Here is an 18,139-nt window from a genome sequence, read left to right as displayed (position 1 = left end):
ATAAAAGTTCGCAAAACAGCTTTAGGCCACGTATTAAGAGGAAACAAATATGGCCTCATAAAACTCATTCTCCAAGGTAAAACAGAGGGCAAACGGCGAGTTGGCAGACCAGAGATAACATGGTTACACAACATCAAGCAGTGGACCGGAATTGAGACAACTGAGAGACTCTTCCGACTAGCAGAAGTCAGAAAAACTTTCTCCAGAGTAATCGCCGACGTCTGGGCAACCGGATATGGCACTTGAAGAAGAAGATAGCTATACACTGAATAAACCCTGTATAAGCAATGCAGATTTTTCTTACAATAAACATTGTAAAAGCACTGTATTACTATACCACACATATACACTCGTTGCACGCCGTAGGAATTTCTTCCAGTAGTTCACCAATGTATTTCGTCACGTACACTGCCTTTATGATCACTCTTTCTACTTATCCAGAAGCAGAACCTTTCTAAAAGCCAAGTCGTAGGACAAATAAACTTTGCATATCGGAAAGGCTGTGGCAACACGAGGTGATAAACAGCTGGCAATCGACAAATATTTGTGATTGAAACCGACTTTCAACCTATTAGGTCGTGTTACGTACATTTAGTACGTGTTGAAGAGATGTTAAGTACAGAACAAAAATGGCCAACCAGATACCAGTGGGATCCGAACCCACTACCTCCCAATTTCGCGTTGGTTGCTCTACCATGGCTTAGGCCATCTTTGTTCTGTTGGAAAGGATCTGAGCTACAGGTCTGGTACTACAACCATCACACTGTAGAGTGCGTTTTTTAAGTTTCCCATTGAGGGCCAAGTCAATGAATATTGAATTTTCACAACCACATTGTAATCGAAACCCACTTTCAACCTATTAGGTCGTGTTACGTACATTTAGTACATGTTGAAGAGATGTTAAGTACAGAACAGGAGAGACCAACGTGACGTTAATAGCAAACTTCCGCAAGGTTATTAGGAAAATTGAGAATAATGGAGTTACAAAAAGGACAAGGGCCCCTAACTGGGAGACGACAGAAAAAGTAAGTACCGCATATTATTGATATTTCATTAAGATGGTCACTTCATTATCATATTATATCAATATTCTTGTATAAAAAAAGCCATATCATTATAACGTGAACAATTTGTTCCAGGCATTATTGAAAGAGGTCATAAAGGAGGAACTATGCATTATAGAATGCAAAATGACTAACACAAACACAAATAAGGCCAAGAGTAAGACATGGCAGAAAGTACATAAGAGATAAGAATGTATTTCTGTTAAATACTCTAAGATTTTATGTGCCGAGCGGAGTACCGCTACAGTTATGGAGTGAAGCTCTGCATTCGGGAGACACATGGGTTCGAGCCCCACCGTTGACTGTCCTGAAAATGATTTTTTGGGGTTTCCCATTTTCACTGCACGTAGCAAGGTTTAATGTAACTTACAAAGATATGTTTAGTTGACAAGGTTAGACAGGAAACTATAAAATAGGCAGGTAAAATTGGATGTAAATTTCAGGTTCACAGAATTAAATGGCCAAGATAGAAGTCCCCCGGAACTAAAACAACAGTGGCAGTGTATGAAAATGGATGCAAAGAAGTGTCTACACACCGGCAAGCAATGCTGCAAACAGGTGGCGGACCAAAACCTCTAAGTCCGAGTAAGGACACAATGAAACTAGTGGAACTTCTTCCTCTTGAATTTGAAGCGGGCCATAATGAATTATGCCTGTTGCTCACGGTAAAATTTTCTGTCAAATTTATTGTACAATAATTTAATTTTATAAAATTTCTGTTGCTCACGGCCAAATTTAAGTTTTATAAAACCTTTGACAAAACTTTCATAAAATAGGACATGTTCTATTCCGTAAAATTAATTTTATGAAATGAACCAATCAGCGAAGCTGACATCATGATGATGCTGGCGCTACGTCGTGAGAAGATTGCGAAGCTCGATTGTAAACACACATTTCTTTCTAAAATGGCAGGTTCTGGGTGGACTAAGGAAGCTGTTAGTGTTTTACTGGACGAATACCAGAAATATCCATGTTTGTACGAGGTTAAAACGCCACTTTACCACAACAGAAATGCAAGAAGAGAGGCAGAAAACACAATCGCCGAAATTGTGTCACAAGTTCGGCCGAATACAAGCCCGGCTGATGTGAAGTCAAAGATAAACGGGCTTCGAACTCAATTCACTAATGAGAGGTTAGTACTGAATTTGATCAATCGTAATTATTTGAGATTGATTGATTTTTCTTTAAATTTGATATGAAGGTTATAATATGGCAGATAGTAAAGCTAGTTCTATTCATGCATTCACGGTTGACTTGGTGACCTGTCAAAAATTTAAATGCAGTAGGCCTAATTATTAATGTACAGCCTACTGTGTACCAATAAACAGGTTTTTTGTTCTTCAGTGTATATTAAAATGTGACTGACTTACTTAAATCTGCACGTTTACTGTAGTACATTACATTCAATTGTTTGTTTTCAGGAATAAGGTTATGAAATGTTTACACAGTGGAATGGGTGGCAATGAAGTATACAAACCAACATTTGCTTGGTATGACCGTATGCTGTTCCTTATTCCATATATTGCTACCAGGAGCAGCAAATCAAATTTGGATATGAATACAACTTGTAGCAGTGATGACAGTCAGGTAAAGCTTATTTCTAAATCTAGATTTCATAGGTTACAAGATAGTCATGTCACATGTGACCTGTGCAACAACCAAATTTAAATATGAAAGTTAAATTTTTTTTTTGTGAGTAGGAGAGTGATGTTCTTTGAATGTGAAACTCCACCTTTTGTTTTGCTATCTGTCTTCCTGACCCACAAATTTTCCAGCATGGTATGATTGACTCTTCTAGTAGGTGGTGGGATAAATGTATTCATTTCAATGGAGGATATTGACAGTCAGAGTTAATCAAACATCAATAACTCTATTAATGGGGGATGCAAGGTTATGTCTGAATATTTCTGAGACATGGGATACACACCTCTTGCATCCATGCATATGTAAAATTCAGGGTTAGCCAAATTGTATTCCTTCATAAGCTGTGAAGGTAGGGAGTACTGTCCGCACACTTTATCTTGATGCATTTGTGTACGGGGGTGAGGAGTAAGGAGGGAGCTGTCCCGGTATCGATAGTGCTGCCTGGTGCTGCCAACTGAATGAAAATGAAATCTGAATTGAATCGAGAATATGATCGATCGATATGAAATTTCTAAACTGTTATCATCTTAAGCCAACAACTATGTCACATACACATTATATAACATTATAAAACATATCTCTCGATGCGAATCTTGTTCCTAGCATGAATTCTAAACTTTGGCTTTGATGTGTAAACAACAGTACGAGTACGTAAAGTGTGCGCCAGATGTCGCACAACGATGCTTAAGCGATTCATAGTTTGTGTTTCAAAGGTTGCCAGTACGAATCTCGAAGATCGCCGAGGTCGACCGATTCAGCACTAGGATGTAAATGCACCAAGATAAAGTGTGCGGACAGTATGTGTGAGTAAGAGGAATATTCTGTATCAAAAGAAGTATATGTCCACCTATCCAATACTTTTAAAATTTAATGATCTCTGTAGATTATTTACATGGTAGCCATGGACCATAATTTAATAGTCTCTTTAAATTATTTTACACGGTAACCAGTAACCATGGACCATGTGAAATAATCTAAGGATACTATTGAATTATAAAAGTATTGAACAGGTGGACATATAGATACTTATTTTGATCATAATAGTCAATACAGAACCTGTACACAATTTAATTACTGAGCATTCATGTAGGCTGTAATGCAGTAAAGGCAACTAGGCTTAGGCAGATTACTTTAAATGATAATTTAATGATCGACAGCACCATAAATTAAAATACCTGTAAACACTCAATAACTGAAGTTAATATATGAATTCCTGCACTAATTCAATTTAATTCAATACCACTTCTACTATGTCATGTACTGTACTATTTGAAAGCTGAGCGATGGCTGTGCAAAGTACAGGGTGTTGAAACATTCTACAAGGGCTAATACTGGTATATTACAAATTATGTTAATCTACTGCCTGCTGTCATTTCTTGATGATTACAGTACTTTTGCATCCATCTCTTGGCACAGGCCAGAGCAAAGTGTAGCTTCCACTGAAGTCCCAGTCTCATCCATGGCTGTGACAATATGGAAGCTGCTGGGGTATGGGTGGTGATGATTAATGACATTCAGAGCACAACCAGTGTGTCTGAGTATCATGAAAGGTGTTGCTCATAGGGTTAGTTGTGCTACATTGGCACTGTCTGGCCCAGTGAGGATAGCAATGGCAAACTACCTCACTCCTCATCTTGCCTAGTATGCCTCATTTTGGTACTGCCATTGATTTTTGTGGTTTCCCTATAACTGCATAACCTTTGGTGATGCTATTTGAGGATCCAACCAGCCTCTTGGCTGTTGACCTAACAGACACAGACATGTTAATCTACAAGAATAGTAGCTAAATATTTGGCCAACCTTAAGAGGAACAACTGTGATAAACATCATTCCAAACATACTTGTCTAATTAAAACTACACCCTTACAAATTAAAATTAACTCAATTTCAAAAGTAGAAAGAAAATTGAATTTAAACTTTCATCTCAAATAGTGGTAACTAAGTATCTATTCACTATACTATTATGGGCTTAAATTATTTTTTTAAATGTGAAACTCTACTGCCTACATTTATAAGAAGGGTCCATTTTAACACAATATTGTAAATGAGTCACAGAGAAATACAATTAACATGTTTGTTATAAATAACTAGAATCGAAATTTATCCACACAGTGATCTTGCCATGATACTTTGCCTACACCATTAAAGTAGTCTTTCAATGTGTTCCTGATACTTAGTGGTGTTTGCAAAACTCTGTTTCCACCTTGCCTCTGGATTTCTCCCATGATGAGATCCCTTCTTCACTCCCCTAATTGCACACTGCCTTCTTGTACATTTTCTTCATCCACACTGTGAGGTGGCATATAAACTCCCCTGTTCTCTTCCAAAAGGAAGTTGTGCAATACACAGGTAGCAAGGACAATGGATTCCACTTTGTCAACAGAGAGTGTCCTTTACTCAATAATTCCCTAAAAACATTTGCCATGATGCCAAATGCATTTTCAACTACACATCTGGCCCTACTTAATCTGTAGTTGAAAATTTTCTGCTCTCTTGTCAGCCCTCTGTACCCAAAAGGCTTCATTAGGTTGGAAGAGAGGGGAAAAGCATCATCTGCAATCATTACATATGGCACTTCACACTCAGTTTCAGGAGGTTTGCGAGGGGGAGGAATGTTCAGCGTTTTATTTTGGACTGATGCAAACAAGGAGCTATTTTGGTAGACACCTCCATCACTTGCTCGTCCATTGGTCCCACATCAATGTATATGAATTTATAATGGGCATCCACCAGACCAAGTAAAACAATGCTGTTAGTACCCTTATAATTATAATTGGAGATGGTCGGCTTCTTTACCAGTTCCCCAGTTCCAATTACTTCGGATTAGGAGGATTCCTTTCTTTTTTTTTTTTTTTTGCTATTTGCTTTACATCGCACCGACACAGATATGTCTTACGGCAATGATGGGATAGGAAATGCCTAGGAATTGGAAGGAAGCGGCCGTGGCCTCAAGGTACAGCCCCGGCATTTGCCTGGTGTGAAAATGGGAAACCAAGGAAAACCATCTTCAGGGCTGCCGATAGTGGGGCTCGAACCCACAATCTCCCAATTACTGGATACTGGCCGCACTTAAAGTGACTGCAGCTATCGAGCTCGATAGGAGGATTCTACTGTATACTGAGAGGAGGCTATAATTTGATATTACACAGAAATTCCATACGATTTTTTATAAAAGTCGTTGTGTTAAAATACCCGCAAGTAATGTTAAAATACACTGTTGGGTACATTAAAAGTAGCAGTAAATGCTTGGTAAAAATAATATGGCAATGAATATGTGCAGAATTATAATTTCCTTTTTAGTGTATGTATATCACAAGCATCGCTAAGCATAACTGACTGGTACACCAATCAACTTAATAAACAGACTCATCACAAAACAATAAGCAGGTCATCATGTTCTAACAAGTGAGGCACAAAAGGAATATTAAGGGAATAACATGCTTACTTACCTCCTCACAGCAAGACCACCGATAAGTTTGTATCGAAGGGATTCAGCCTGTGCAATAGCGCACAAACCACGGGTTGCCACCTTCTCAGCGTACAGCTCAACAGAGTGTTCCGCAAAGTTAAATCGTTTCTGTACAACAGATGTAAGTTCCCGGATTCTGCGTCCCTTCTCACCCAGAACATTTTGAGTACGAGTTGCCATAATGATGATTTCTGTACGGGTTGGGGTGACACGAACCTCCACTCCAGAATAACCATCTTCAGCGAGTTCTCGAGTTAAGAATTCATTTAACTCGGCTTTGAAAACACCATCCCCAACAAACTAAACAAAGAAAAAAGTGATGTCCATCAAAAACATACAGCAAGTATAAAAAGTATTCAAATGACTTGTACTACATATAAGTCATATTACACTCCGCACGACTCTACTTCTAAATTGACGTTTTGGCAGATTTTGGCTCTGTCTGGTGGTTATGTGCTGAAGCATAGACATCCAACCAATCCCAATCTGCCATTCACATAGTTTTTTATCGGCAGAGCACGATCTCGAAACCCAGTTGCCAACTCTAATATTTACATTTGCCACGTGGTTAATCTATCTCGCTCAGCGTGAATGGTATTCAGTACGCTTCGCAATCTTTTGCATTTTCCTTCATTAATGAGTGTGTTTTTCATATTGTAGGAGGGTACTAGTGACTCTGAGATGGATGGAGTGTTCCCTATGTAGGCCGTAACCTCCTTGGTGTGTAAGCCATTGGGGTGAGCGATGTTTTATTTCCTCATTCTCTTTTATTCTTAATAATATATTCTCTTATTAGTGTCAGATGTTAGTAAATGTAGTTTTTGTGAATTTGTTTTCAATCCATATTCATTAGTTTTTCTGAGTAGGGTATTACAGTTTACAAGGGCTGTTTACAGCAGTGTAAGGCGTAGCGCGCTGGCAACAGAGGAAAGGCGATGCTAGTTTGTTTTGCGAAACTTCAATTTAGAAGTAAGGCCTTGCGGACTATAGCCGCTATACACTGTAAATATTCCTTTAAATGTGCACATAGATTTTAACGCATAACTGGCCACACAAGAAGACATACAAATTCATATCTGCACCATACAGGCAAAATAAGTATTCGAACAGTAGAATTGTATGCAAGCCTCTTGGACCTTTACTCCTTTCAGTACAGATTTTGTCAACCTGGCAATGTTACACACATTTTCTTGAAGCTGTCTTTTAAAGTTACAGTTGCCGTGATGTTAGCATGTTACAGAAAACATACTTCTAAAATGGACTGATGGTCCAGCTATTCTAAGAAAAATCAAATGATATCCAAAGATCAAAGCATCGACTATCACAGCGGAGCAGAAACCACATTTCAACATAAATGTACATCACAGCACAGTTTGCAATTTCCTTAGGAAGGGCAAATACAATGGAAGAGTTGCCCGTAGAAAACGGAAATAATGCAAATCTTACTTGGAATTCCTTTTAGAGGAGAGAGGTGCTGCTCATTACGATGTCTAGAAACCCACCATCCCGCCCCCAGAAGTACATTTACACCCTAAGAAAGAGCAGCACCTGCCTTCAGCCATGGCTAAAGTGGCTACTTGCATTCTCATTGGTCAACGTGAACAGAATGTGACGTCATTGCCATCAATGCTGATAAATACATAGCTTTACGACCTCGGCTGAATAAAAGCACAAACAAAAAACACCAAGAGGCCTAGGGCCGCTTTGTGGCTTCTAACTGTCCAGACCATTGGTCTGTCCAGATCCTATCCTAACTGTCCGCACAGCAAAAACCAGTCCAGATCCTATCCTAACGTCTGCACGGCAAGAACCAGTCCAGACCAATCCTGTAACAATTGCTACAGAGGAAGTATGAGTGCCTCAAGTGTGGTAGCCAGGCACTTTGAGGAAAACATGGACCACCAGTATTACATTAATGTATTAAAGCTTAGTCTAGTCCCAATGGCAGGAAAAAAAGGAACATGAAGTATTTTGTATTCATGCAGAATGATTCCAAACACATTCGAAATACAAGAATGTGGATCCTCTACAACACACCCATGTAATCCTACCTCGTAACAAGATGTACTATAAAAACACACATTTCTTCCAAAGCAGATCTGAAACGAGCACTCGCAGAACAGAACATTCCCGCTACTACCGCGTCGAATTTGGTGAAACCAACGCCAAGATGATTCCAGGTTATTATCCAATCTAACGCCTATCCCACTAAGTACTGAACGTGTGGCATTACCACTACCGTGTGGATTTAAGAGGCTGAAATTTCCTCTGAATTGATACTGTTCGAATACTTCTTGCTGTGCCAGTGTTTTGAATGTATATTCAAAGTTATACTTGCTACAAATGAGGTATATACACTCCCAAGAAAATATCTAGTCCTTTTTGTTGTTCTTGTTGATAAAAATGGTTAGTGTTCCAATACCTTTTACAATATGTGTACGATCCATTCATACAACTTATACACAACATAACCTGTCAAGAGTAAGAGTTCACACAAATATCCAGTTCGATCACAACTAGCAGATCAACGTTACGCTAATAATCCAATACTAGATGATAGTAACAGGGGTTAACACTTCAGAAAATATTACCGTTTCTCTATAACATACAATATAATCACACACAAACCTTCCTTTTCTTCGACTGTAAGCTAGCCATGTTGACAGAAATCACACGAACGTGCACGAAAGGATCATACGTGAACACAACCGGAACCAGCCGGAAATTACAGAAAAAAATATAATGTTTTATTCATGTATACCATTGAATGAGTTAACAAAATTATTATATCATTAGTGTATATCACACTAAAAAATCAGAGAATTTGATTAAGCTCGCTAGAAAATATTAATATGAACCAACAGTAATAACGTGCATTAGTAAACATGACTATAGTTGTATACAGCGTCGGGAAGTCACTGATCAAATTCTCACCATTTAGTGTACAATACAGACCTACGAACGTTTTAGTAGTTCGAACCAAGCCGTGTGTATGTGTCTGTGTATATTTCCAGCCAGATTTCTCATCAACTGAGATTATTGAGGAAGTTAGTAAAGCTTTAACTGTGACTACTAGGGATGGTGCCATTATCCTTGCTGGAGACATAAATTGTCGCATCGATACAGAACATCGAAAATCAACAGAAGTTTTGGACTTCTTAGAAGAGGAAGGTCTTCGGTTGGTGAGTGCCTCTGACATGAATACCTACATGTCCCACAATGGTGCTAGCACAATAGATCTGGTGTTTATAAACTCTAAGTTTGTGCCGATCAAGCAGGAGGTTATTCTCGAGGCGCAACGGAAACACCTACCAGTTGCAACTTCCTTACAGCTGGAGAATAGGCCTAGTACGCTTGATACAGTTAGAGACCGTACAAAAATAAGTAGAAAAAGTAATCCGTCTCTTATCTGTGGTGAAGATAATCAAACGATACCTAACCTATTACGAGAGGGTAATCTTAATGAGGCTGCATTATATCTAGAAGTGCTGCTCCAGAATGCTACTCTACCAACAATACCTGTGGTCAGGAAATCTCAGCCCTGGTTCACCAAGGAATGCTATAAATGTCGTAGAGATGTGCTGGAAGCATTAAATACAGCCCGAAGAGAGAAAACAAAAGAATTCCTTGAAATATATGCCAGTAAAAGGAGAGCATACAAACTACTACTAAAAGAAGCCAAAAATCATTATAGAGAGGAAGAAGAAAAGAAACTTATAGAACGTGCCAGTCTAGATCCTTACCTAGCTCTGAAGCCTAGACAACCGAAGTTCTCCAGGAACTTACCAATGGAAGTTTGGGAAAAGCACTTGAGTGCAGTGCTTCAAGAGAGAGACACACGACCTACTAATTATTTCGTGCCAGATTTTCAAATAATCCCTGAAATTGACGAATTTTCAATTAATGAGGTTGTATCAAATATTACAGCATCTAAAGATAACAAGGCATGTGGCCCAGATCACATTTTTAATGAACATCTTAAAGCTGCTCTCCCAAAATTGGGTGAATCCATCACTCACCTAATGAATGAATGCTTGTGGCAAGGTAGGATACCAGACAACTGGAGAAAATCTACTGTTAAAATGCTATATAAAGGCAAAGGTGATACCGCACATCCCAACTCATATAGAGGAATAGCGCTAGAATGTACTCTACTAAAGACTTTAACATTAGTAGGTAAACGTCTCATTAAACTGGTGGAAAATAACCTACCGGAGTCGCAATTCGGATTTAGAAAAGGAAAATCAACGACTTTAGCTATCCGCTGTCTCCAGAATGACATAGAAGAAGCCTTAAAGAAACCAGGGGGTAAATTGCATGCCATCTTTATAGATTATTCGAAAGCTTTTGACAACATAAGCAGAACCATACTGTTAGAAAAATTGGAGAGTATCATTGGTAGTACGAACTACCTTATACCGCTGATTAGGAACTTACTGCTCAACAATTCAATAGAAGTAGATGATGGCATTACCAAATCTATTATTTTGGAACAAACAACCGGGGTATTACAGGGAGACCCGTTAAGTCCATTATTATTCATCATTGCGACAGCAGACATAGTAGATTTGGTAAACCAGGAAAGCGTCAAACTATTAATGTACGCTGATGATATGGTCTTAACATCAACGTCAGAGTAGGAACTCCAGGAATCATTCATCCAAATAGTAGGCTGGATAAATAAAAATGAGCTCAAACTGAATGTAGAAAAAACAGTTTCCATGGCGTTTAGAAAAAGGGGGCCTCATGGAATCTACTATTATGAATACCAAGAACTTAGGTCCGTAAAGCATTTTAAAAACTTAGGTGTAATTTTTCAAACCCAAGGTAATGTTTTCACCCTCCATCTCATGGACCGTCTAAATGCATCTATGAAAGCAATATCTGACATTAAACATCTGAGAAACTAGTCTTTACAAACGGCCATAAAACTCTTTCATCTAAAAATCAGCCCTATAGCAACATATGGCTTGGAAAACATTGGGAATATTTGAGTATGAAACAGTAAGATAAAATCGAGAAGTTGAAGGCAATCTACTTGAAACGGGCTCTGTGCCTCTCCAAATATTCTCCTTCCCGGCTCGTGTATGAGCTATCCAGAGAGGGATATTATGTGGAAGAGCTAAGGTTACAGTTGTTACTTCCAGCAATAACACCCTATATACATCTGCTTCCAGACCTACGTTCGAAAAAGGCTGACATCTGGGAAGATTTCTACTCTACCGATGCCATGCTAAATCGCGAGTGAGTTCAAGGTGGATATGAACTGCGACACCTGCTGACAAGTTTCTCACTTCATGGGTTCCATTATAAACTGTGTAATATAAAGCGTTATCTTGAACCAGGTTTGAACTGTGAAGGTTTAAGATGTGGTGCACACTGTACTAGGTACCATGTTTTAAATTGTAAACAGCGATCAGAATCACTGGTGAAATTTTGCAACGAAGATTAATGTTTTATATAGTAATTCTTTGCACATTGTGCGCGTTAAATAAATTATTACAAGACCAACTCAAATCCTCAAACCGAAATATTAAAAAAAGCATGGCAGCCAAAGTAGCCAGATTGATGTGAATGGCTAACGCGAAAATATCAAGTACAATGGCGCTAATTTAACATGATCAATGTAATATCATAGGGAAAATCACTTTTCACGTATGAAAACGCTTCGACAACAAGTACGCACCACATACAATCAACTAGAATAACATATTATATTCTACCAGAAAAGAGGAAAACAAACAGATTATTTAGAAATTTAATTTAGTTAAATAACATTTTCTCTTAGATTTCACTTTGCTGCATAGATGAAAATACATTTTGAACCTGTTAAAATTGTATGTATAACATAACAGTATTTTGAATGCTTCAAAATAAATTAAGGTGCAAGATATCTCAATTTTTTCACTCTAATGAGAACTACGAAACCTAATTTGTTGCCTTAGTTTTGAAGTGTACAATTTCTTACATTCACCCAATTAAAGAGAAGTACATCCGAAATGTTATTGGCTTTATGTCCCATTAACTTCTTCTTTTACGTTTTTTGGAAACGCCGAAGTGCCGAAATTTAGTCCTGCAGTAGTCCTTTTTACGTGCCAGTAAATCTATCGGCACGAGGCTGATGTACATGAGCACCTTCAAATACCACCGAACTGAGCCATGATCGAACCTGCCAACTTGTTGTCAGAAGCCCAGCGCCTCAACAGTCTGAGTCACTTAGCCCAAGTACTCCCGAAATTATTATGTTAACTCAATGAATAGCCGTGATGATGTTAACATAATGTGGCATATGGCATAGCAACACTCCACACAATGATGGTAACCTTAGTAATGAAACGTTCAAACACCAAAGATGTAATAGGTTTTACCCATAAAAGAACATGAGTCAAAATCTCTATTGACTCTAAACATTGATATTTAATCACACGGATGAGCTTCAGTTCAGTGTAGTCTGCTTGATAACAGATAACCACAACATGAATCGAAAGATGTTGGTAGTGTAAATCCCTGCGTTACAAACCCAGCTAATCCCCGAAGTCACTATTTCGTTTGTATAATAGTATACAGATTGTTCTATCTGTCACACTTAATCAGGTTCGATATTCTCCACAAGATCCAGACAAACATTTCCGCAGGCAAGCACAAGGTAAGGGTTATTCTGCCCGAAGGCAGGTCCGAACCTCCGCAGAGGTGTTCCTGAGCCGGAGTTTACGTGCGGTAGGGTGGCCAGTTCCTTTCCGCTCCTCCATTCCCTTACCCCCCAACAACAGCGCGTGGCAACCCATAGGCAAGCACAGATTATTGTAAAATACACTTACATCTAAATCACTCGACACTTTAAAGCACATTCACACTGACGGAATATCACAATATCGTTTATATTCTATATAAATTAATATTTTGGAGGAATACGAATAGATTCTCCGTTTAAAATTAGAGAAAAGTCTTCCCTGACCTCAGATAAATTCTCAAAACACTACAGTTTTGTCATCGACTTCAAAATAATCACGAAGTACAGTGTATTCCTAATCCATTTCTCTCTAAATATTTTATTCCGTAAGAAACTTTAAACCAGTAATAGTTGTAAGAGAGGCATTGCCGTAGTTAGACAAACCTGGTTCACAACACGATCAAAGCCAACACATTCTCACATTACTGCGTATAATTATAGATCCCAAGTGTCCACTGAATCATATATAATTTATTACATTAAATAACACGATAAGCCTGTAAACATCGGTTTAAAGAGAAGTTAAAGAGAATTCACGGTTGCATGCACATGATATTTGTGTAAATAAATACAGTCAGCTGATTCATTATTTCCATAATTTGTAGTCTTAGTTCCCTGCATACTTTGTACATTCCACCTTCGTTTATTCATCGAGTAAAAGATAATAATAAAAATCCTATAACCCAATAATATTGCATCTCAAGCCTCCGGCGTGGTTTTGACAGAAATTATAGTAGACAACCTCTTATTCTCGGGCATTTAAGGGCACTTTCATTCTCCGTCCCACGTAGTAGGGAAAATAATACTAATCCACCAGCGGTAAAGTGAATATAACCACACTTCAGCTGAAAATTGTAGTGTAGATACATTGTATCGTAGATACAGTATATTTGGATAGTGCCGTATCATGCCTGCTATATTCGTGTGTTATCTTTCGTGTGCATCTATTAGAGCGTAGTTCTAATAATAATTTGTTTAAGCATTTAGCTTTGTTGGTAATCTTTAAGTACAGTAGTTCTTGCAAATTTCATTTGTTTGTGCTTAGTGGTGACATACGGTACCGGTATTGTAATTAGGATACGCCTGAAAGTACTGTAGTTTAAAAATGACTGTAGTAAAAGCGTAGCCTAATATCCTATCAGAATTTAGTGTGCTTATTTTATTATTGAAAAATATTTGTGTAGTACTGGTGTAGTAGAGGTATCCGTAGAAAATCTTATTAAAATTCTGTTGTTGTAATTAGGATAGGCTTAATTTGCAGTTTGGAATTGTGTAGTTCTTGTGAATGCCTTTACATATTCCAGTAATTAACACCAGTTTTCGTCCCGTTAGGGGTTGTAGGATTAAAAAAATAGAGTAGTATTGTAGTGTAGTCGTATATTAATTACCCTATTGTTGTGTGATCTTTGAGTACTATCTCAGACAATATATCCCTCCGTTCATTTATTTTTTGCAAATAAGTTATTTTACTTTTATTTTCATTTTTTCCGTAAACAACGTAAGGCAAGCTGATATAAGTAACAACATAGTTGGAGATGTGTGGGATCTGGTAAATGCAGCACGGGTGAAGTTTAAGAAAGCGGAGATTGTTATTAGTGGAATACTGTGTAGAAGGGATACTGACTGGAGGGTGATTGGGGATTTAAATGAGACTATGGAGTGGGTACCTGGGAAGCTGGGAGTGAAATTTCTAGATCCTAATGGGTGGGTAGGAGATAGGGATCTGCGCTCAGATGGGCTTCATTTAAACCGCAGTGGTACGTATAAGTTGGGAAATTTGTTTGGAAGTGTAATAGGAAAGTACATTCAGGGAAACGGGATGGCCTAGGGAGCGGTGATAAGGGAATAGGGAACTGGAAATCAAGTAGGGATGACATAAAATTGTTAGTGTTGAACTGTAGAAGTATTGTAAGGAAAGGAATAGAATTAAGTAATTTAATAGATATATGTTTACCAGATATTGTAATAGGAGTTGAATCATGGCTGAGAAATGATATAATGGATGCAGAAAATTTTCTCAAGGCACTGGAGTGCGTATCGTAGAGATAGGATGGGAATGGTGGGAGGGGGAGTGTTCATTCTGGTGAAAGAACAATTTGTAAGCTACGAAAAAGTTAAAGATGAGACACATGAAATTCTAGGTGTAAGGCTCATTTCTAAAGATAATAGGCAACTTGATATATTTGGAGTGTACAGATCGGGAAAGGGTAGCACTGACGCGGATGCAGAATTATTTGATAGGATGGTCAGCTATGTGGGAAACGACATGGAAAGAAATGTGATTGTAGCGGGAGATCTGAATTTGCCAGATGTCAATTGGGAAGGAAATGCGAACGACAGGAAGCATGACCAACAAATGGCAAATAAGTTAATATGGGAAGGACAACTGATTCAGAAAGTGATGGAACCAACCAGAGGGAAAAATATCCTGGATGTGGTACTGATAAAACCAGATGAGCTCTATAGGGAAACTGAAGTAATAGATGGTATTAGTGATCATGAAGCTGTTTTTGTGGTAGTTAAAAATAAATGCGATAGAAAGGAAGGTCTTAAAAGTAGGACTGTTAGGCAGTACCATATGGCTGATAAAGCAGGTATGAGGCAGTTTCTAAAAAGTAACTATGATCGGTGGAAAACAGTAAATAAAAATGTAAACAGACTCTGGGATGGGTTTAAAGAAATTGTTGAGGAATGCGAAAACAGGTTTGTACATTTAAGGGTGGTAAGGAATGGTAAAGACCCACCTTATTATAATAGAGAAATAAAGAGACTAAGAAGGAGGTGCAGACTGGAAAGAAATAGAGTTAGAAATGGCTGTGGAAGTAAGGAGAAATTGAAGGAACTTACTAAAAAATTGAATCTAGCAAAGAAGGCAGCTAAGGATAACATGATGGCAAGCATAATTGGAAGTCATACAAATTTTAGTGAAAAATGGAAGGGTATGTATAGGTATTTTAAGGCAGAAACAGGTTCCAAGAAGGACATTCCAGGAATAATTAATGAACAAGGGGAGTGTGTATGTGAGGATCTTCAAAAGGCGGAAGTATTCAGTCAGCAGTATCTAAAGATTGTTGGTTACAAGGATAATGTCGAGATAGAGGAAGAGACTAAGGCCAAAGAAGTAATAAAATTTACATATGATAACAATGACATTTACAATAAGATACAAAAGTTGAAAACTAGAAAAGCGGCTGGAATTGATCAGATTTCTGGGGATATACTAAAGACAATGGGTTGGGATATAGTACCATATCTCAAGTACTTATCTGATTATTGTTTGTCGGAGGAGCTATACTAGATGAATGGAGAGTTGCTATAGTAGCCCCTGTGTATAAAGGAAAGGGTGATGGACATAAAGCTGAAAATTACAGGCCAGTAAGTTTGACATGCGTCGTATGTAAGCTTTGGGAAGGCATTCTTTCTGATTATATTAGACATGTTTGTCAAATTAATAACTGGTTCGATATAAGGCAATTCGGTTTTAGGAAAGGTTATTCCACTGAAGCTCAACTTGTAGGACTCCAGCAAGATATAGCAGATATCTTGGATTCTGGAGGTCAAATGGACTGTATCGCTATTGACCTGTCTAAAGCATTTGATAGGGTGGATCATGGGAGACTACTGGCAAAAATGAGTGCATTTGGACTAGACAAAAGAGTGACTGAATGGGTTGCTATATTTCTAGAAAATAGATCTCAGAGAATTAGAGTAGGTGAAGCTTTATCTGACCCTGTAATAATTAAGAGGGGAATTCCGCAAGACGATATTATCGGACCTTTATGTTTTCTTATATATATAAATGATATGAGTAAAGGAGTTGAATCGGAGGTAAGGCTTTTTGCGGATGATGCTGTTCTCTATAGAGTGATAAATAAGTTACAAGGTTGTGAGCAACTGCATCATGACCTCGAAAATGTTGTGAGATGGACAGCAGGCAATGGTATGTTGATAAACGGGGTTAAAAGTCAGGTTGTGAGTTTCAGAAATAGGAAAAGTCCTCTCAGTTTTAATTACTGCGTTGATGGGGTGAAAATTCTTTTTTGGAGATCATTGTAAGTATCTAGGTGTTAATAAAATGAAAGATCTTCATTGGGGTAATGACATAAATGGGATTGTAAATAAGGGGTACAGATCTCTGCACATGGTTATGAGGGTGTTTAGGAGTTGTAGTAAGGATGTAAAGGAGAGTGCATATAAGTCTCTGGTAAGACCCCAACTAGAGTATGTTTCCAGTTTATGGGACCCTCACCAGGATTACCTGATTCAAGTACTGGAACATTCCAAAGAAAAGCAGCTCGATTTGTTCTGGGTGATTTCCGACAAAAGAGTAGCGTTACAAAAATGTTGCAATGTTGGGTTGGGAAGAATTGAGAGAAAGAAGAAGAGCTGCTCGACTAAGTTGTATGTTCCGAGCTGTCAGCGGAGAGATGGCGTGGAATGACATTAGTAGACGAATAAGTTTGAATGGCGTTTATAAATGTAGGAAAGATCACAATATGAAGATAAAGTTGGAATTCAAGAGGACAAACTGGGGCAAATATTCTTTTAGAGGAAGGGGAGTTAGGGATTGGAATAACTTCCCAAGGGAGATGTTCATTAAATTTCCAATTTCTTTGAAATCATTTCGGAAAAGGCTAGGAAAGAAGCAGATAGGGAATCTGCCACCTGGGCGACTGCCCTAAATGCAGATCAGCATTGATTTATTAATTGATTGATTGATTGATTGATTGATTGATTGATTGATTTTTTGATTGATTGATTGATTGATTGATTGATTGATTGAATTTGTTTGGAAGGGTAATAGGGAGGTACATTCAGGGAAACCGAGTGGCCTAGGGAGCGGTGATTAGGGAACAGGGAACTGGAAATCAAGTAGGGATGATATAAAATTGTTAGTGTTGAATTGTAGAAGTATTGTAAAGAAAGGAATAGAATTGAGTAATTAAATATTTATATATTTAACAGATATTGTAATAGGAGTCGAATAATGGCTGAAAATGATAAAATGGATGCAGACCTTTTCTCACGGAACTGGTGTGTGTATCTTAGAGATAGGATAAGAATTGCGGGAGGGGGAGTATTCATTCCGGTGATAGAAGAATTTGTAAGCTACGAATATTAAAGATGAGACACATAAAACTCTAGGTGTAAAGCTCATTTCTAAAGATAATAGGCAACTTGATATATTTGGAGTGTACAGACCGCGAAAGGGTAGCACTGACACGGATCCAG

General features: G+C 38.1%; 1 protein-coding gene across 1 annotated transcript in view; it reads right to left on the bottom strand.

Moving 5' to 3' along the window:
• The window catches only part of RpS3 (ribosomal protein S3), a 47,810-nt gene extending 38,847 nt beyond the window's left edge, over positions 1-8,963 (bottom strand). Inside the window, exons 1-2 of the mRNA XM_067142756.2 lie at positions 8,806-8,963; positions 6,158-6,477 (exon numbers count right to left, since the gene is read on the bottom strand). Of these exons, the coding sequence (XP_066998857.1) occupies positions 6,158-6,477; positions 8,806-8,835 (350 nt within the window). The 5' untranslated portion in view covers positions 8,836-8,963. The remainder of the gene's footprint in view (positions 1-6,157; positions 6,478-8,805) is intronic.
• Positions 8,964-18,139: the final 9,176 nt, after the last annotated feature.

This window comes from Anabrus simplex, chromosome 3 (assembly GCF_040414725.1).
Source record: "Anabrus simplex isolate iqAnaSimp1 chromosome 3, ASM4041472v1, whole genome shotgun sequence".
Taxonomy (NCBI): Eukaryota; Metazoa; Arthropoda; class Insecta; order Orthoptera; family Tettigoniidae; genus Anabrus; species Anabrus simplex.
The sequence above is the reverse complement of the archived record's forward strand: the minus strand, read 5'-3'. Positions and strand labels throughout refer to the sequence as shown.